General features: G+C 33.5%; 1 protein-coding gene across 1 annotated transcript in view; it reads left to right on the forward strand.

Moving 5' to 3' along the window:
- FBXO8 (F-box protein 8) overlaps positions 1-14,288 on the forward strand; it is a 55,477-nt gene that overhangs the window by 29,992 nt on the left and 11,197 nt on the right. The window contains exon 3 of the mRNA XM_010360727.2: positions 1,632-1,758. Coding sequence (XP_010359029.2) covers positions 1,632-1,758 — 127 coding nt within the window. The remainder of the gene's footprint in view (positions 1-1,631; positions 1,759-14,288) is intronic.

Raw genomic sequence — 14,288 nt, forward strand, 5'->3', positions numbered from 1 at the left:
AAAAGTTTAATTTCTAGTCTTCTGAAAGTCAATCAGAATATATTCTTCATTTGAGGTTTAAATCTGAATTTTTCATTTGTGAAAGAAATGTTTGCCATAATTATGCCTATTTTAATAATACTTGGATTTTTTCCTTAATAATAAATTGCCTCTATTTGAAATTAAAGACTGGCTTAGTTTTAATTTCAACTTTGGATGTATTGAATACTCATTGATGTTGGGAAGTTCTCCGGTTTTCACCTAGCTTAGTAATAAAACTCTAGTTTAGAGTTTTATTGGGACTAGATTAATAAGACTGAAAAAATATTGATAATATTCTAAACAATTTTTTATACTTACAGTTTTCAGTCAGTGATTTCATTTGGTGGGTAAAAATAATACAGCAGTATAAATCAACTACTAAGAGGATAGTCTCATGTTAAATTAGATATTTTACCCGCTTGTCCTCACAATTGTTGATGTTATGTGCTCAGACAGTAACTTTTTCTTGTTGCCCTGCACTTTGTGTGTTTATTAAAAGAAGGAAATTTGAGGCAGAAACTAATAATGAATATAAGAAAGTAAAGTTTCATTTGTCTCAACAAGTAGCAGGTGCTTTTGAATACACGACAAATGAGATAATTTTGAGACAAAGACTCATTACAATTGTATCAGAATTTAATTTCAGTATTCTCTGTGTCTCTAGAATAATGCATTTATATTTAAGGCTCTTTGGTAGATATCCAGATTTTCCAGGCATTATAATAAGATAAAACTTTAGCTTTCAAATAACAGTAGCTATTGCCTCTGTAAAGAAGTTAGAAACAACTATCCCAATCTGCGGTGTGTTTTGAGATATGAACTGTTAGTATTTTAGGTTTTATAGAATTTCTAAACAATCATGTATCGCTCTGACAGTAAAGAACCAGTGTTTTTGAAGCAGTATCTTAAAAACAGCTATGTTTAACATCACAGCTTGATGAATGTATTCAAGTTGTGACATTACAAACAATTTCTATGTTTAATTTGTCTATTGTAACATTTATTATTTGAAAAACAAAAGTTGTTTCCCTGCCCAGCAATCTTTTCCTCCCATTTAGTTTTATTTCACAATAGAGTACATAGATTAGTTAATAAACCCTATTTAGATTCTTGGTTAATAATTGCATGCTGTGGATTACTCATTGTTTGAAATCCTGCATCTATACATGTTAGCCATATGATCTTGGGTAACTGTTTTGTCTCTGTGTTTCTTATCTGTATCACCAACGTCATATGATTGTTGTGAAGATTAGGCAAGCTAATACAATTAAAATACTTAAAATAGGGTCTGACATCTAGTAAGTACTCAGTAAATGTTAGCTATTATTACTACTATTGTGATAGTTTATGTTTAACTTCAGATAGTACTCATGAATATTATTAATCTTTATAACTCACATTTATTAGATGCTGTCAAAATTGCTAAATTTAAAACATCTGTCATACTGTAGTAAACAAATAGAAAACAAGTGCAAACTTAAAAATTTTAAACTTTAGAACTATAAAATTCAATCTTATTTCATGTTACTATTTTTTCATGTATATGCATATTTAACTTAGGAAATTAAATGTAGTAATGTTTTCTTGTCTCATTTTCTCTGATTTTACAGGTTGTGCAAATCCACTTGGGGTCACTGTTCCATATACAATAAGAACCCACCTTTAGGATTTTCTTTTAGAAAATTGTATATGCAGCTGGATGAAGGCAGCCTCACCTTTAACGCCAACCCAGATGAGGTTAGTGAAGAACTTGACTATTTGTATCCAGTGAGCTGTATTACTATCTTGCTGTAGCTTTCCAATATGATGAACTGAAGGGAAAATAAAAAGTCATTGAATATGCTTTTTTAATCACTGAGAAAACCAGTATTTTAAACTATTGCTATGTGACATAGTCATTTTTCTTCGCCTTACCATGTCACATTCTAACCTTTCTACCTGCTTACTTTGTGTAGCAGCATCCATGATGTATATTCAGTCCTCTACTGACCTGATTACAATATTAGTATATTATAAGTAGAGAGCACAAAAATTTGATAGTAAGAACGCAGTGTGTTCATCAGATTTTGTCTGTAGCAGTTTTTTTCTGTTTATTGTTTTTCCTTAGTAGTGGTTACTTTTATCAAAGATAATCATTGAGGACATTGTTCTATTTTCTGACAAATCAAAACATTGTCTTCAAATAATGCCTTTAACAATGTAATTCCATGTTGACATAGGAACTATTTGTAGATTGTTATAAAATTGAAGAATTTTGTATTAATTATTTAATTCTTTCTTAACATAACATGTAAGCATGATCAAAATGTGAAAACAACTTTTTCACTGATTTTTTTTCCCTATTCTTATTTTACTGTGTCCTGGAAAAGTTCAGATTTTCAGAAATGTTTAAATACTTACAGATTTATTCTTAGAAATCTAAGTGAAAATTATACAGCACTCAGAACTACTACTTTTGGATGCATTATTTTTTGTGGAAAAATTTAATCTGCAGCATTATTTTAATTTACCTAATTTTCAAAACCAACTTTTTTTTATTTGTTGTTGGGGTATTAACGACAGTTCAAATCATGCAGCCAAGTATTTTCTAAAGTTATCTTAAGTTTTGTTATAATTAGGGAAATGTTTCTCCTATGTAAAATAGTTGAGTCTTAAACAAAAATACCAATTTTATATGTATGCATATAGTAATACCAATAATATATTTTTTTAACCAATTGATTTTTACTTACATATAGTTTATTTTTTGTTAAATTTTTATGGTGCATAAATTTAAAATAAAATAAAATGCCATTGCAAAGGATTACTGATATACTTCTTATCAGTTAAGTCTTATCTCCAGAAATATAACAAAGTATATATGTTGTAAAGCCAGGTATAATACTTAAATTCAGATGTTTCTTTTCTTTCGTCACTATTTAAAGAGGTGTTACTGTCAATGAATAACAAATACCTTAATGAAATTAGAATGATTTATAAGAAGTTCAAATTACACATTTACCAATATAATACTGCTTTTTAGAATCAAATGATCATTCTTCAGAAAGACAAATAAATGGATAAACTATTTATCGTAAACTTAAATGTTACTGTCATTTTATCGCACTTTTTTTCTAATGCCTTTTATTATGAAATATACTTGTTTTCACCTTGTTTTTGGTCAAATCCCAGTTATCTTCCATGTAAATATATGGCAACATAAGAATGTCCCTTTTTTTATCCTGCACTGTGACATACCTGCTCTTATAAGAGATTCTACTGCACTTACATATTCAAATAATGGCACAGTTATAGAGACTTTGTTATTCTTAATTCTTTATTTAGACTTAAACATTATTTGTTGCTAATTAAAACAGTTCATATGATGAACTTTATAATAAAATATATATTTTGCAGGCCAGGCATAGTGGCCTGCACTCCAGGAGTCTGAGGCAGGCGGATCACTTGAGCCCAAGAGTTTGAGACCAGCCTGGACAACATAGGGAGATCCTGTCTCCACAAAAAATTTTTAAAAAATTAGCTAGGCATTGTGGTGCATGCCTGTGGTCCCAGCTACTTGGGAGGCTGAGGTAGGAGCATTACTTGAGCCCCAGAGGTCAAGGGTACAGTAAGCTGTGAGAGTGATACCCTGTCTCAATGATAATAATCATAATCATAATAAAGATATGTAGCCCCAGAGGTCAAGAGTACAATAAGCTGTGAGAGTGAGACCCTGTCTCAATGATCATAATAATAGTCATAATAAAGATACGTATTTTGCATCAGTCTGTCCAGGTAGTTGAATGATGATTGCTGGAGGAAAACTGAGGCAGAATGCTACAGTGTTGTACTGTATGGTACATAAGAATCAGGAGAGGCAGCTGTTTTAAGCTCCGGTCTTATTATGCCCATTTAATCAAGGCATGCTGGCTCCTCTCATGAATTATTCTGATGTTGAGTAAAACTGTCATCTTCAATTCATATCACTTTCAAATGTTACATTCTAAGGGAAATGTAACCTGGTAAGTACTAAGTTGTAGATTGTTACAAAGTCAGAAAAGTTGGATGTGACTGCTGATATTGATTATGGTAAGTAGTCATTCTTTGCTAAAGGAATGCCAATTTTTAAACAAATTATAAAGCAATCATTTTTACACAAAGATGAAAATACGCATGGGTCCTCATATACTAAAATATTTTATGTATAGGTTTAAATATCTAATTTGGAACAGCTAGACATATAAATAGGTTTTCATCTTTGCAGCTACCAATATCAGACTATACAGTTCTTATTAGTACCTCCTCTAGGGTGTTTGGAGAGGGGGCAGAGAAAAGAGCTCTAATTCAAGTTATTTTTATATCTGACATAATTTTTTAAAATTGTAAGTCAAATGTTAAGAGAGGAGATTCAAGTTATTAATTAAAATAAAATTTTTAGATCTTCAGATTTTACTTACCTATCCTACCTTCCATTGTTATTGAGAGTTGGCTGTATTTTCTTTTTTTTTCACTCCCTGGCCTGATTTAAAGGTACTCTGGAATATTCCAGAAGCACTGAATTTATCATTCTAAAAGGGCCATGTAGTACTCCCAAGAGGAATAGAGCTGAGCCACTCAATGTGTCTCAAGGTTCCAAAATTCTGATTCTATGCTTTTATGAACATGTAATTTAGCAAGTGTTACCTAATGGCAAAAGAAAATGCTGTCGTTACCAGAATGCACTTAGGAAATATATAGAAAAACAAGGACATTGCAATATACTTAATAAGTTCAGAGAAAGGAGGGGAAGTAGTTCAGTGACTATATTCTATACTTTATTTCATTGACTAACATAAATAATGTTAACTTGGCTAATTGTTTACCAAGTCAAGTATTCAAAATTGAAATCATGTAAGTTAAAGATCTATCCTAATAAATGTTCTTATATAGCACATATCTGTATGAGTCATACTTTAGCCAGACTTTAGAATGACTCTTGCCAAGTTTTTTGAGTGCTCAAAATTAGGCAGTACTTTTTGGAGATTGTATTTTGTTTTCTTTTTCCCCACTCACTGGAGCGCTGTCATCAGATATATTATTTTGGGTTCATTTAACTCTGAGCACTAAATTAGTTTTGATGATATGTTTAAATATGTGATGCTTATAGTAGGTACCTGAGATAAGATGTATGTAATTGCTTAGTATTGTAAAAAATCTACTTTTTCATAATTTCCAGTATTGTACTTAACATTTTGATAGCAAGCATCATTAAAATATTATAAAAATAAGAATACTTACAGCCACAGGGAACAAGATTCTCCAAAGGACACCGTTCATGTCACGGATATGGGTAACCAAGCTCCACAGCAGCTGCTGGCAGTGGCTCATGGGGTGGGGGAGAACATCCGCACAATTTGTGGTACGATAATCTGGCACGCTGTTGTACTATGCATGACATTGTGATCTTAGCTGTATGTAACGTCTTGATCTTGTGCATGAGCTTGTGTACTTTGTGGCAGGTGGCCACATTCTAGTAAAGGAATGTGCTGGAAACCATCTATTTACATTAAGTTGTATTTTCCCTGCATGTACAAGTTGTGTGTGTCAATTTTATTCCACTAGCAGTAGTATAATGAAGTAATTTTATTTAACAACCAGTAAACTATATTACTTGTGCTCCAATGTATATTAAAACACTTTCTTGACATAGTTATTTTTAAATTTAGGATTTGAAAAATTGGTAGTGAACATGGTTTAACTTTAATATAGGTTTATTTTTGTTTGTGTAATTGTGTTTCTAAACAGTTTTTTGTTTTAAATGTCCTCATTGGGGTCAGATAACGAAAGTTATTTTTTTTCTTTTTAATGACTATATAATCACATTTTTCTGGTATTTATACAGAAATATCCACATGCATATAATTTTATGCATTTTACTAAATTGATCTTGGATATAATCTATTATAAAACATATTTTAAATTTGACGTGCCCACACGTTTTAGGTAGAAATGAATATGCAACTTACTTTCAAGATAACGTGTTCTTTTTGTTGCTGGACCAGCTAAAGTATAAACAGGAAATTTGTAGTTCTCCATTATGGAAAGCATTTCAGGAATTTATATTCAGTTCTTATGAATAGTATCTCAGATGTATGTTAATGACTTTTTGCTCCAATATTCAACAACAAAATCGTCATTACCATTACTTCATAGCATAGCAACGGTGGTGAAAAATAACTTTTAACTTTTATTCCTAGGGAATGAAAACCGTCATGGGCATTATTAGAATGTACTGATAAACATTTCCCAAATGCATTCCTTGGGAATACACAGTTAAAAAGGAATTCTTAAGTCTAATTTGAACAGGATAGATTATGATTAGTTGGCTTATTTACAGCCTAACATTTCAAAGCCTTTAATACCTTGATGCACATTGTGACTAACAAGGGAGATGTTATATGCGATATACATCTAATTTTGTTTGACGTGGGGTTCTTTCTGTTTTGGGGAGAGGAAGGTAAAAACATTCCAAGGAATACGCTTTGAGATAACCTAGTATAGATTATCTGTAATCTTACTGTGTGTAAATAAATGTTTTAGAATGGTTGAAATACCCTGTTGTTCACTTGCAGTTATCAGATGTAATCTTCTCTCTTATCAAAGTCTGTGGGTCTCTAATTGTTTTCTTTCCTTTGGTCTGATAGTACTTACTACAAAACAAACAAACAAACAAACCCTGAGAGTTGAATTGAGTCTTGACAGACTGAGAGATTTTTTCCATTTTTTATTTTGATTACCATCTGGTTTGGAAAGGGAAGTTTTACTTTGAACAATAAGGGTAAGCAATAATGATTGCTTGAATAATAAACCTGATAGCAATATTGAATTCAAATAACTGCCTGTACACATTGATAAATGTATCTGTCAAATAATTTGTAACTAATAGGCCATTCATCATTATTTCCTTGGTATCTCATTCTCTGTACTAACTCTTTTAAATCTTAGTACTTCTTACAGTACGGAAGTATTCCTAATGAAGGCTGGCAGGCCACTAAGATACTTTTTACTTTGGAAAATGTACTATCTGTTGAGGTTTTATCCTCAGTTCTGTATGTCTAGAAATTTGGCTTTATCTTTCTACTGAAAGTGAATCTCTCAGGAATAAACTTATAGGTAGTAGAATGTGAACCAAGTTGACCGTAAGACACACATACTTCAAACAATGCCAGATAGCATAAAGAAAGAGAAAAATAAACTCAAAATTCTAATTCTTAGCTGTGGTATAAACTAAGATCTAGCTAGAAAGAATTCAGTTTGCAACACCCTTCTTTGTGCTGCTCGACTCAGCATGTTCCACATTTTATGATTGGCTTCTTGCAGTACCTACTTCTCCCTGTATGTATCAGCTAAGATGTTTTTGGCTGCAAGGAACTGAGAACCTAAACTGTGACTTAAACCCTTTACATTTGTTTACTTCAAAAGAGTCCTGGATGCAGGTATTCCAGTTATTTTAGTGAGATAATGATCTCTTGACGGACCTGAGTGTGTTGACTTTCACCCTCTCTTGATAGCAAGGTGGCTACCACAACTCAAAATATCACTTCCCCCATAATAGTGTCCCAGTGCAAAGAAAGAGAGGCAGAAAAAGAAGCTTTCTCCTCATATTCGTTATACTTATTAGGGAGAAAAATCTTTTTCAGAAGCCTTCGGTGTACTTCTACTCATTTCTTATAGGACATAATTAAATCACGCGAGCACCCCTAGAGCACTAGAGAATAGACTAGAAAGATTACATGATTGGCTTAGACTTACGATTCTACAACTGCAGCTAGGATGCTAGAAGAAATGAAAAACAGGGAAATGACCTTTGTTAAGGCATCCAAGCATCTGTAATGCCATTTTAACTAGTGACGCACTTAAAACGTGTGATCCAGCCTTCCTTTTATTTCTGGTCTCTGCTGGGTTAGAGGCCTTAGTATCCAAAGGAGGAACATTGGCACCTGTGGCACAACAATTTGAATTGGTAGCTGACCCTACCTTCTTGCCAATGTAGGTCTTCCTGCTACTAAGCAAACATATCAAAATTTTAAAACGGAGGAGGAGGGGATAGGAGGGGAGGTAGCTATGCTGTGATTGAAGTGGTTAAGCCTGATATAACCAGAGGGAAATAGTACTACACGATGTGGCAAAAGAAAAGGATATAGGTGGAACTCAAGAGATGTCTTGGGGTTCCTTCTAGTGGTACTATATCCTATGATAAAAGTAATTTTTTTAAAATTCACACTGGGCCTACATGGCCAAGGCTTATAACTCACCATTTAGACTCCTCACTAGAGAAAGCACCTCAACCAGTTGTGTGGCTGGCTCATTCCTAGGGTCCAGAGTTGAATATGGATTCTTTATTCCAACCTCCGTTCCCCTTGGAGGATGCTTTTATGGCATCCATGTAATCTACCTTTGACTCATGAGGTTGGAAAAGATGTGTGTAGAGAAATATTTTTTAGATTTTTTAGTTTTCTTGAGACAGGGTCTCACTTTGTTGCCCAGGCTGGAGTGCAGTGGTGCAATCTCCGCCTCCGGGCTCAGGTGATTCTTTGCCTCAGCCTCCGGAGTAGCTGGGATTACAGGTGCATGCTGACATACCTGGCTAATATTTTCTTTAGTAGAGACAGGTTTGCCTCAAGTGACCCACCTGAATCGGCCTCCCAAAGTGCTGGAACTACAGGAATGAGTCATCATACCTAGCCTATTTTTTAGGTTTTAAAAAGAGACACAAAGAAGTAGTATTGTCTGTGTGTATGTGTGTGTGTGTGTGTGTGTGCGTGCGTGTGCATGCATGTCCTCACACACACGAATACATGTGTCATGTACACCTCTAGGCATTGGTATGTGAGAATATAATGATATGACCATGTGCAGGCATCTGGTAGCCATGAGGGATATTAGTAACCCTACCAAGAATAGCAGACTGGAAAGAAAGAATTGGGTCTGTGATGCTATCTGTGAGCCTAACAACCTGGAGCCATATTAGTTTGGAACTTCTTGTTATACAAGGTAATTTTATTTTTGAAGTAAATGTATCCCTTTATTTTGAACTGGGTCTCCTGTTGTTTATAACCAAAAACATCTTGATGTATTATTGCTGTTATTATCCAAACTCTTAGGAGTTTGAGATGTAATCCTCAATGCAAATTTTTAAAAATAAGCATTGCTAACTGGGTACAGTGGCTCATACCTGTAATCCTAGCAATTTGGGAGACCAAGGCAGGGTGGATCACTTGAGCTCAGGAGTTTGAGAGCAGCCCAGGCAACATGTTAAAACCCTGTCTCTACAAAAAATACAGAAATTAATCGGGTATGATAGCATGTGTCTGGAGTCACAGCTACTTAGGAGGCTGAGGTGGGAGGATCACTTGAGTCAAGGAAGTTTAGGCTTCACTGAGCCATGATCATGCCACTGCACTCCAGCCTGGGTGACAAAGCAAGACCCTGTTTCATAAACAAACATTGCTAATTCTCAGTAGCAGATCAATTTATCTCCAAATTTGCTGGGGGAAATTTAATCAGGGCAGAAGAAACTAGGTGACAGTGAGAGGAGTCCCTCAGCAAATATGGCTTAACTAGCTTCCTCCTCTATAAGAATTGTTTACCCATAGGAGCTAAAATGCTGGGGTTTATGGCAGGCCCCTTCCCCTTGATCAACATTAGAGTCAAAGTGAAAAATTATGCCTCTCAGACACTAAACACCCTCTTCCTCTGCCTAGACAAGTTAATACCTTCAAGCGACCAGCTACAATTAGTCAAATGGTGCTAAACTGGAGGTCATTTTCTTTTTATGAGAGTAATGTGGCGTATGTATGGATATGTGTGTGTGTATGTATCTCTTTTGAATCTCTCTCTTTTTGTCTATCTCTTTTGAATTTTGTCTATCTCTTTTGAATCTGATCCGTGATGATTTTGCGGTTAAGAAGGCAGCTTTACCCTTTGCCTTTTAGGACAACTTTAGTCTACACCTTACCCTAACCATACTCTATGCCAGCCACCCTCCTTTTCCCTTTTCTCCCAGAGTCACTCCAACACGCAGTGTAGAATCAGTTCCCAGAGGAGGTTTGTGGACTCAGAATAAACCTTTTAGAAACTTGAAAGAAAGACGAATTTCCCAGGCCCTCTTCTAATCGTTGTCTAGTTGAAAAAGAGATTCAGGCTCTAGAATATTCCATAGTTTATTCATCAATCAAATCACCTGATGTATTTTACTCTTGTTTTATTCAGTGTGCTATGGAAGCTACTAATTTGCTGTATCATTGAGTGTGAATTGTCTGGGGTAAAAGCTGAAATTAGTGGAAAATGTCTTCATCCTAGGACACATTTTTAAATTTTTAATATTAAAATATGAATTGCTATAATGAACAATTTTTTATTTGAATTTTACTTTTGTTAGCAATTTAAATAATTGTAACTAGAGACGTTGCAGTGGTACATTGAGTATTTTAAGTACATTGTAATGAAAAATCTGCTTGCTTTATATTTTCTTATCATACACTGCCTGACTCCCTTGATCCCTCCCAAATATTTTTCCTTATCCATTGTGATCACAGTTTCAGTGCAACTTGGTATTACTTTCTAGATTTAAGTTCTAAGCTTTAATGTCCAAGGTGTTTGCCTCTTCTACATGTCTTTCATGAATTTAGCAATTGTTACCAGTGTCACAGTAGATGTCACTTCAAAATATGAGTATTGTATCAGAAATCCGAAGGATAATATTTCCTCAATTCTTGGGTGTCATCAATTGTAAGGCATCCATCAACTTACTTACAGGCTTTTCAAATATGGGAATATGAAGGAAACACTACCTTAAGTGCATTTTTTAAACCAGCTAACTGTAGTGTACATTTATCCATAAAACTATGTAACATTTTCTTCTTTTATATCATAAAGTTTTTAGAGAGATACCTTCTTTATAACAAAATTCCTAAGATTTCTGTAAATCTCTTTAGGTCATTAGCAGTTAAATATAGCATCGAAGTGATATGCTACTTTTGATTATTTGGATTGGTGACTCTGACCTTTGAGAATTTATAACTTGAGGTATTTCGAAGTGTGCTGGGGTTTTATCTGCCCTTAATATTTGATCCAACTTATACATTTTTTGGAAGGGAGTTGTTTCTGTATTTTTCCCCAGATTCAATTATGTAATCCTCAGAAGTTTACAGCATCTCTTGAAAGACAGCTGGAAGCTTTGTACATGTAGATTCAAACATTCATTTGACAAATATTTATTAAGAATCTCTACCACTTATAATTGATATAATGTTGACTCTGAGCAGGTTATTTAACCTCTGTGCTTCAGTTTCCCCATCTGTAAAACAGGGACAGCAATAATACTTACAACAGTGTTCTTGTGAAGATTAAATGAAATAAGACATGATAAACATGCCTCTAAGTGTTCACCAAACTGTAACTATATGTTTATACTAAAGGTACAATTACAACAACTTAAAATACCAAGAACCAGGCACTGTTCTAGGCCTTGAGGTTCTTCCTCTTCTGGAACTTTTGGATTCTAGTAGATAACTATGTGACACCTGACTAATGGTCCTTCGTGAAGTGTGTTTTGGTCACATCAATATCCCCTAGCTTTAAATGATACCCTTTGTCTTTAATTGTATTTTCTGACATGTATATGCAATCTTTTGCATATACAGTAACATTTTGTTTCGGTAGTGCTGCTGAGTTTAATCTTTTTGACATTTAAGCAATAATTAGGGGTCCAGAGTTATGTTAAAATTGAAATATGTGTCTTGGCTATAATGTTGGCAGGATGAATAGATACTTACATTACATGATTAAGTATATACTTGTGCTGGCAGTGAAACTACCATGTATATCCCAACTTGCTTCTCTGCTTGTCTGCTAGTAAGACTTTTTTTAAAAAAAATGTTGTTTACTTTAAAACTGTTTCAGAGCTGTTAAAATATATTTATAAATGTACATATTAAGATCTAGGTAATATGATAAAACTAGTATTTATGGGTTAGTCATTTAAACAGTTGTATATGTGCACATTGCAAATCCAGTATTTGTATGTGATTCTTATAAAACAAGAATTCTAAACTAGCATCATTGTTAAATGTGTCACTTTCTCATTACTTTCCGTTATCATAACCTAATAGAGATTTATCTCCATATTTTGATTAGAATGCTTTCTTTTTCCAATATGAAACAGGTTAGAGATAAAGGGGGCTTTTCCAAGAAGCTTGACTCAGCTAGCAGCAACTTTTTTGATAATAATTACATTAATGGTTGTTACATTTAATTGATAGTAGTAATTTACAATTTAGGAAGTACTTTCTTATCTATCATATTGATCCATCCCAGTCACTAATGTGGTTCTTTTCGGCAATGCTAGAATTCACAGATGTGGTTCTTTTTCTGTTTGAAGCTATTAGAACTAATTAAAAGGGGCTTTTAATTATTTAAAACTTCAGAAAATTAGGTTCATGTTATTTTGTTTGCCATTGCTTTTTCTCTATTGAAAAATAAGCAGAAAGACCTGTCCTATACGTCCTTTGTGTTTTCCCTGGACTCCATTGGAGGGAATATTTATTTTTATTTAGATTTTCCTTAAACCATCATTCTTTCCATTGGAGGGAATATTTATTTTTATTTAGATTTTCCTTAAACCATCATTCTTTTATGTGAGATTTTCTGTTGACATCTTTTAACTGCAAACAATTTCAGGTGTATATATCTCTGTCGTTAGCAGTTCCTCAGCATTCTGCTCTTTAATATGTTGAAAAGTCTTCCATAAATCATTCTAGCTGAAATCCTTGCCAATTCAATGTTTATACATAAACTGGTTTCATATTATATGAATGGTAAATGTAAAATCAAAACTGAATAATGTGACTCTTCATTATCCTCCAGACAAAATATGGTATTATGTTTCATAACTAACTGAGAGAACTGGCTATAGGATACTGGCACTCTCTCTTCACAACTGTTAATTCTCCCACTTCAGTGTGGACAGTGTGTCCTCTCTCTTCTTGCTCTGGAAGAAAGAAGACTGAAATCTGCTATTCAGACTTAAAACTGACATCAAAACTATCTTTACATTTCTTTCCCAATTTCCATTGCCCCCTTTCCTTTTAGTTCTATGTAACACAGAGCCTTCCAGTGAATAGCCTAGTTACGGGTTTCTCAGTGAGAGGAAAACTTAGTACTCTTATAAAATCTTTCTATGTAGGACAACTTTTAAAATCTGGGCATAGTTTTTACTTTAGTCTTTGAATCTAGTGATTGTATTAGGAATAACTGTTGTAATATTTATAGGCAGCTTGAGAAAAGCAATGCATGACATTTCTGTTATGTATGTGCTCAAGGTTGGTGTTAAACATTGGAGGTCATGGAAAATTACAGAAAGTAGAAAACATTACAAAATTTAGTGGCTAGAATGAAATGAAATGACAGGATAAAAACATAGACACCTAGTATTAAACGTACTAGTTAAGAAATCTGCACTTATTTTACTGCAGCCAAAAAGCAAGGTGTTGATTTTTTATTTGCATAATAAATATCCTCAGATAAATTATTCTCAATTATCCACATTCTCTGGGGCCCGCCTTCCCTTAACTGTAGAGCACATGTTCTCTAATTAAATAGGGAGAGGGAGAACTTCTGTACTGATACAAATTAATAGATTTTACATTTACCTTAGCAATTCTTAAAACACTGTAGAAAAGAAGAAGTAGTATCAGAGCAGTCATCTTAACCATTGCTGCTGCTGTTTTCAAACAAAACAATGGGGATGTTCCCATTTGACCTACAGAAGTGCCAATTAATTTTTACTGTTAATAATATATATCACTTAATTTTTACATTATCTTCAGTTTGAAAATGTTACATTTCAGTTTAAATTTCATTGTGGTCCACTGTATACTTGAAAAATAGTATATTCAGTTAATTTCACTGTGGTTAAAATGTATACTTGAAAAATAATATATTGGTTATCATGTTGAAAGAAAAGTTAGAACTCTAGATTGAGCTATATTGTTTCAGGATTATTATTTTTTTTTAAGTCTTCAAAATGTTTTTTTTTTTTTTAAAGAAAATTAAATGCAGTGTGCATCTGGCTTTCTATTGTATAATGGTCTAAGGACAGTTTGATTACCTGAAAAGTAGTAGCCATTGTACTAGATTTTACATTGTATACTAGGACAAAATTAAACGCAACTTAGTAAATCAAATTTTTTTCTACATTTCTTTACTAAGTTGTTCTTTAGGAAAAAAATGAAGGGTACTCCCTAGCA

Source organism: Rhinopithecus roxellana, chromosome 2 (assembly GCF_007565055.1).
Source record: "Rhinopithecus roxellana isolate Shanxi Qingling chromosome 2, ASM756505v1, whole genome shotgun sequence".
NCBI classification, from domain to species: Eukaryota; Metazoa; Chordata; class Mammalia; order Primates; family Cercopithecidae; genus Rhinopithecus; species Rhinopithecus roxellana.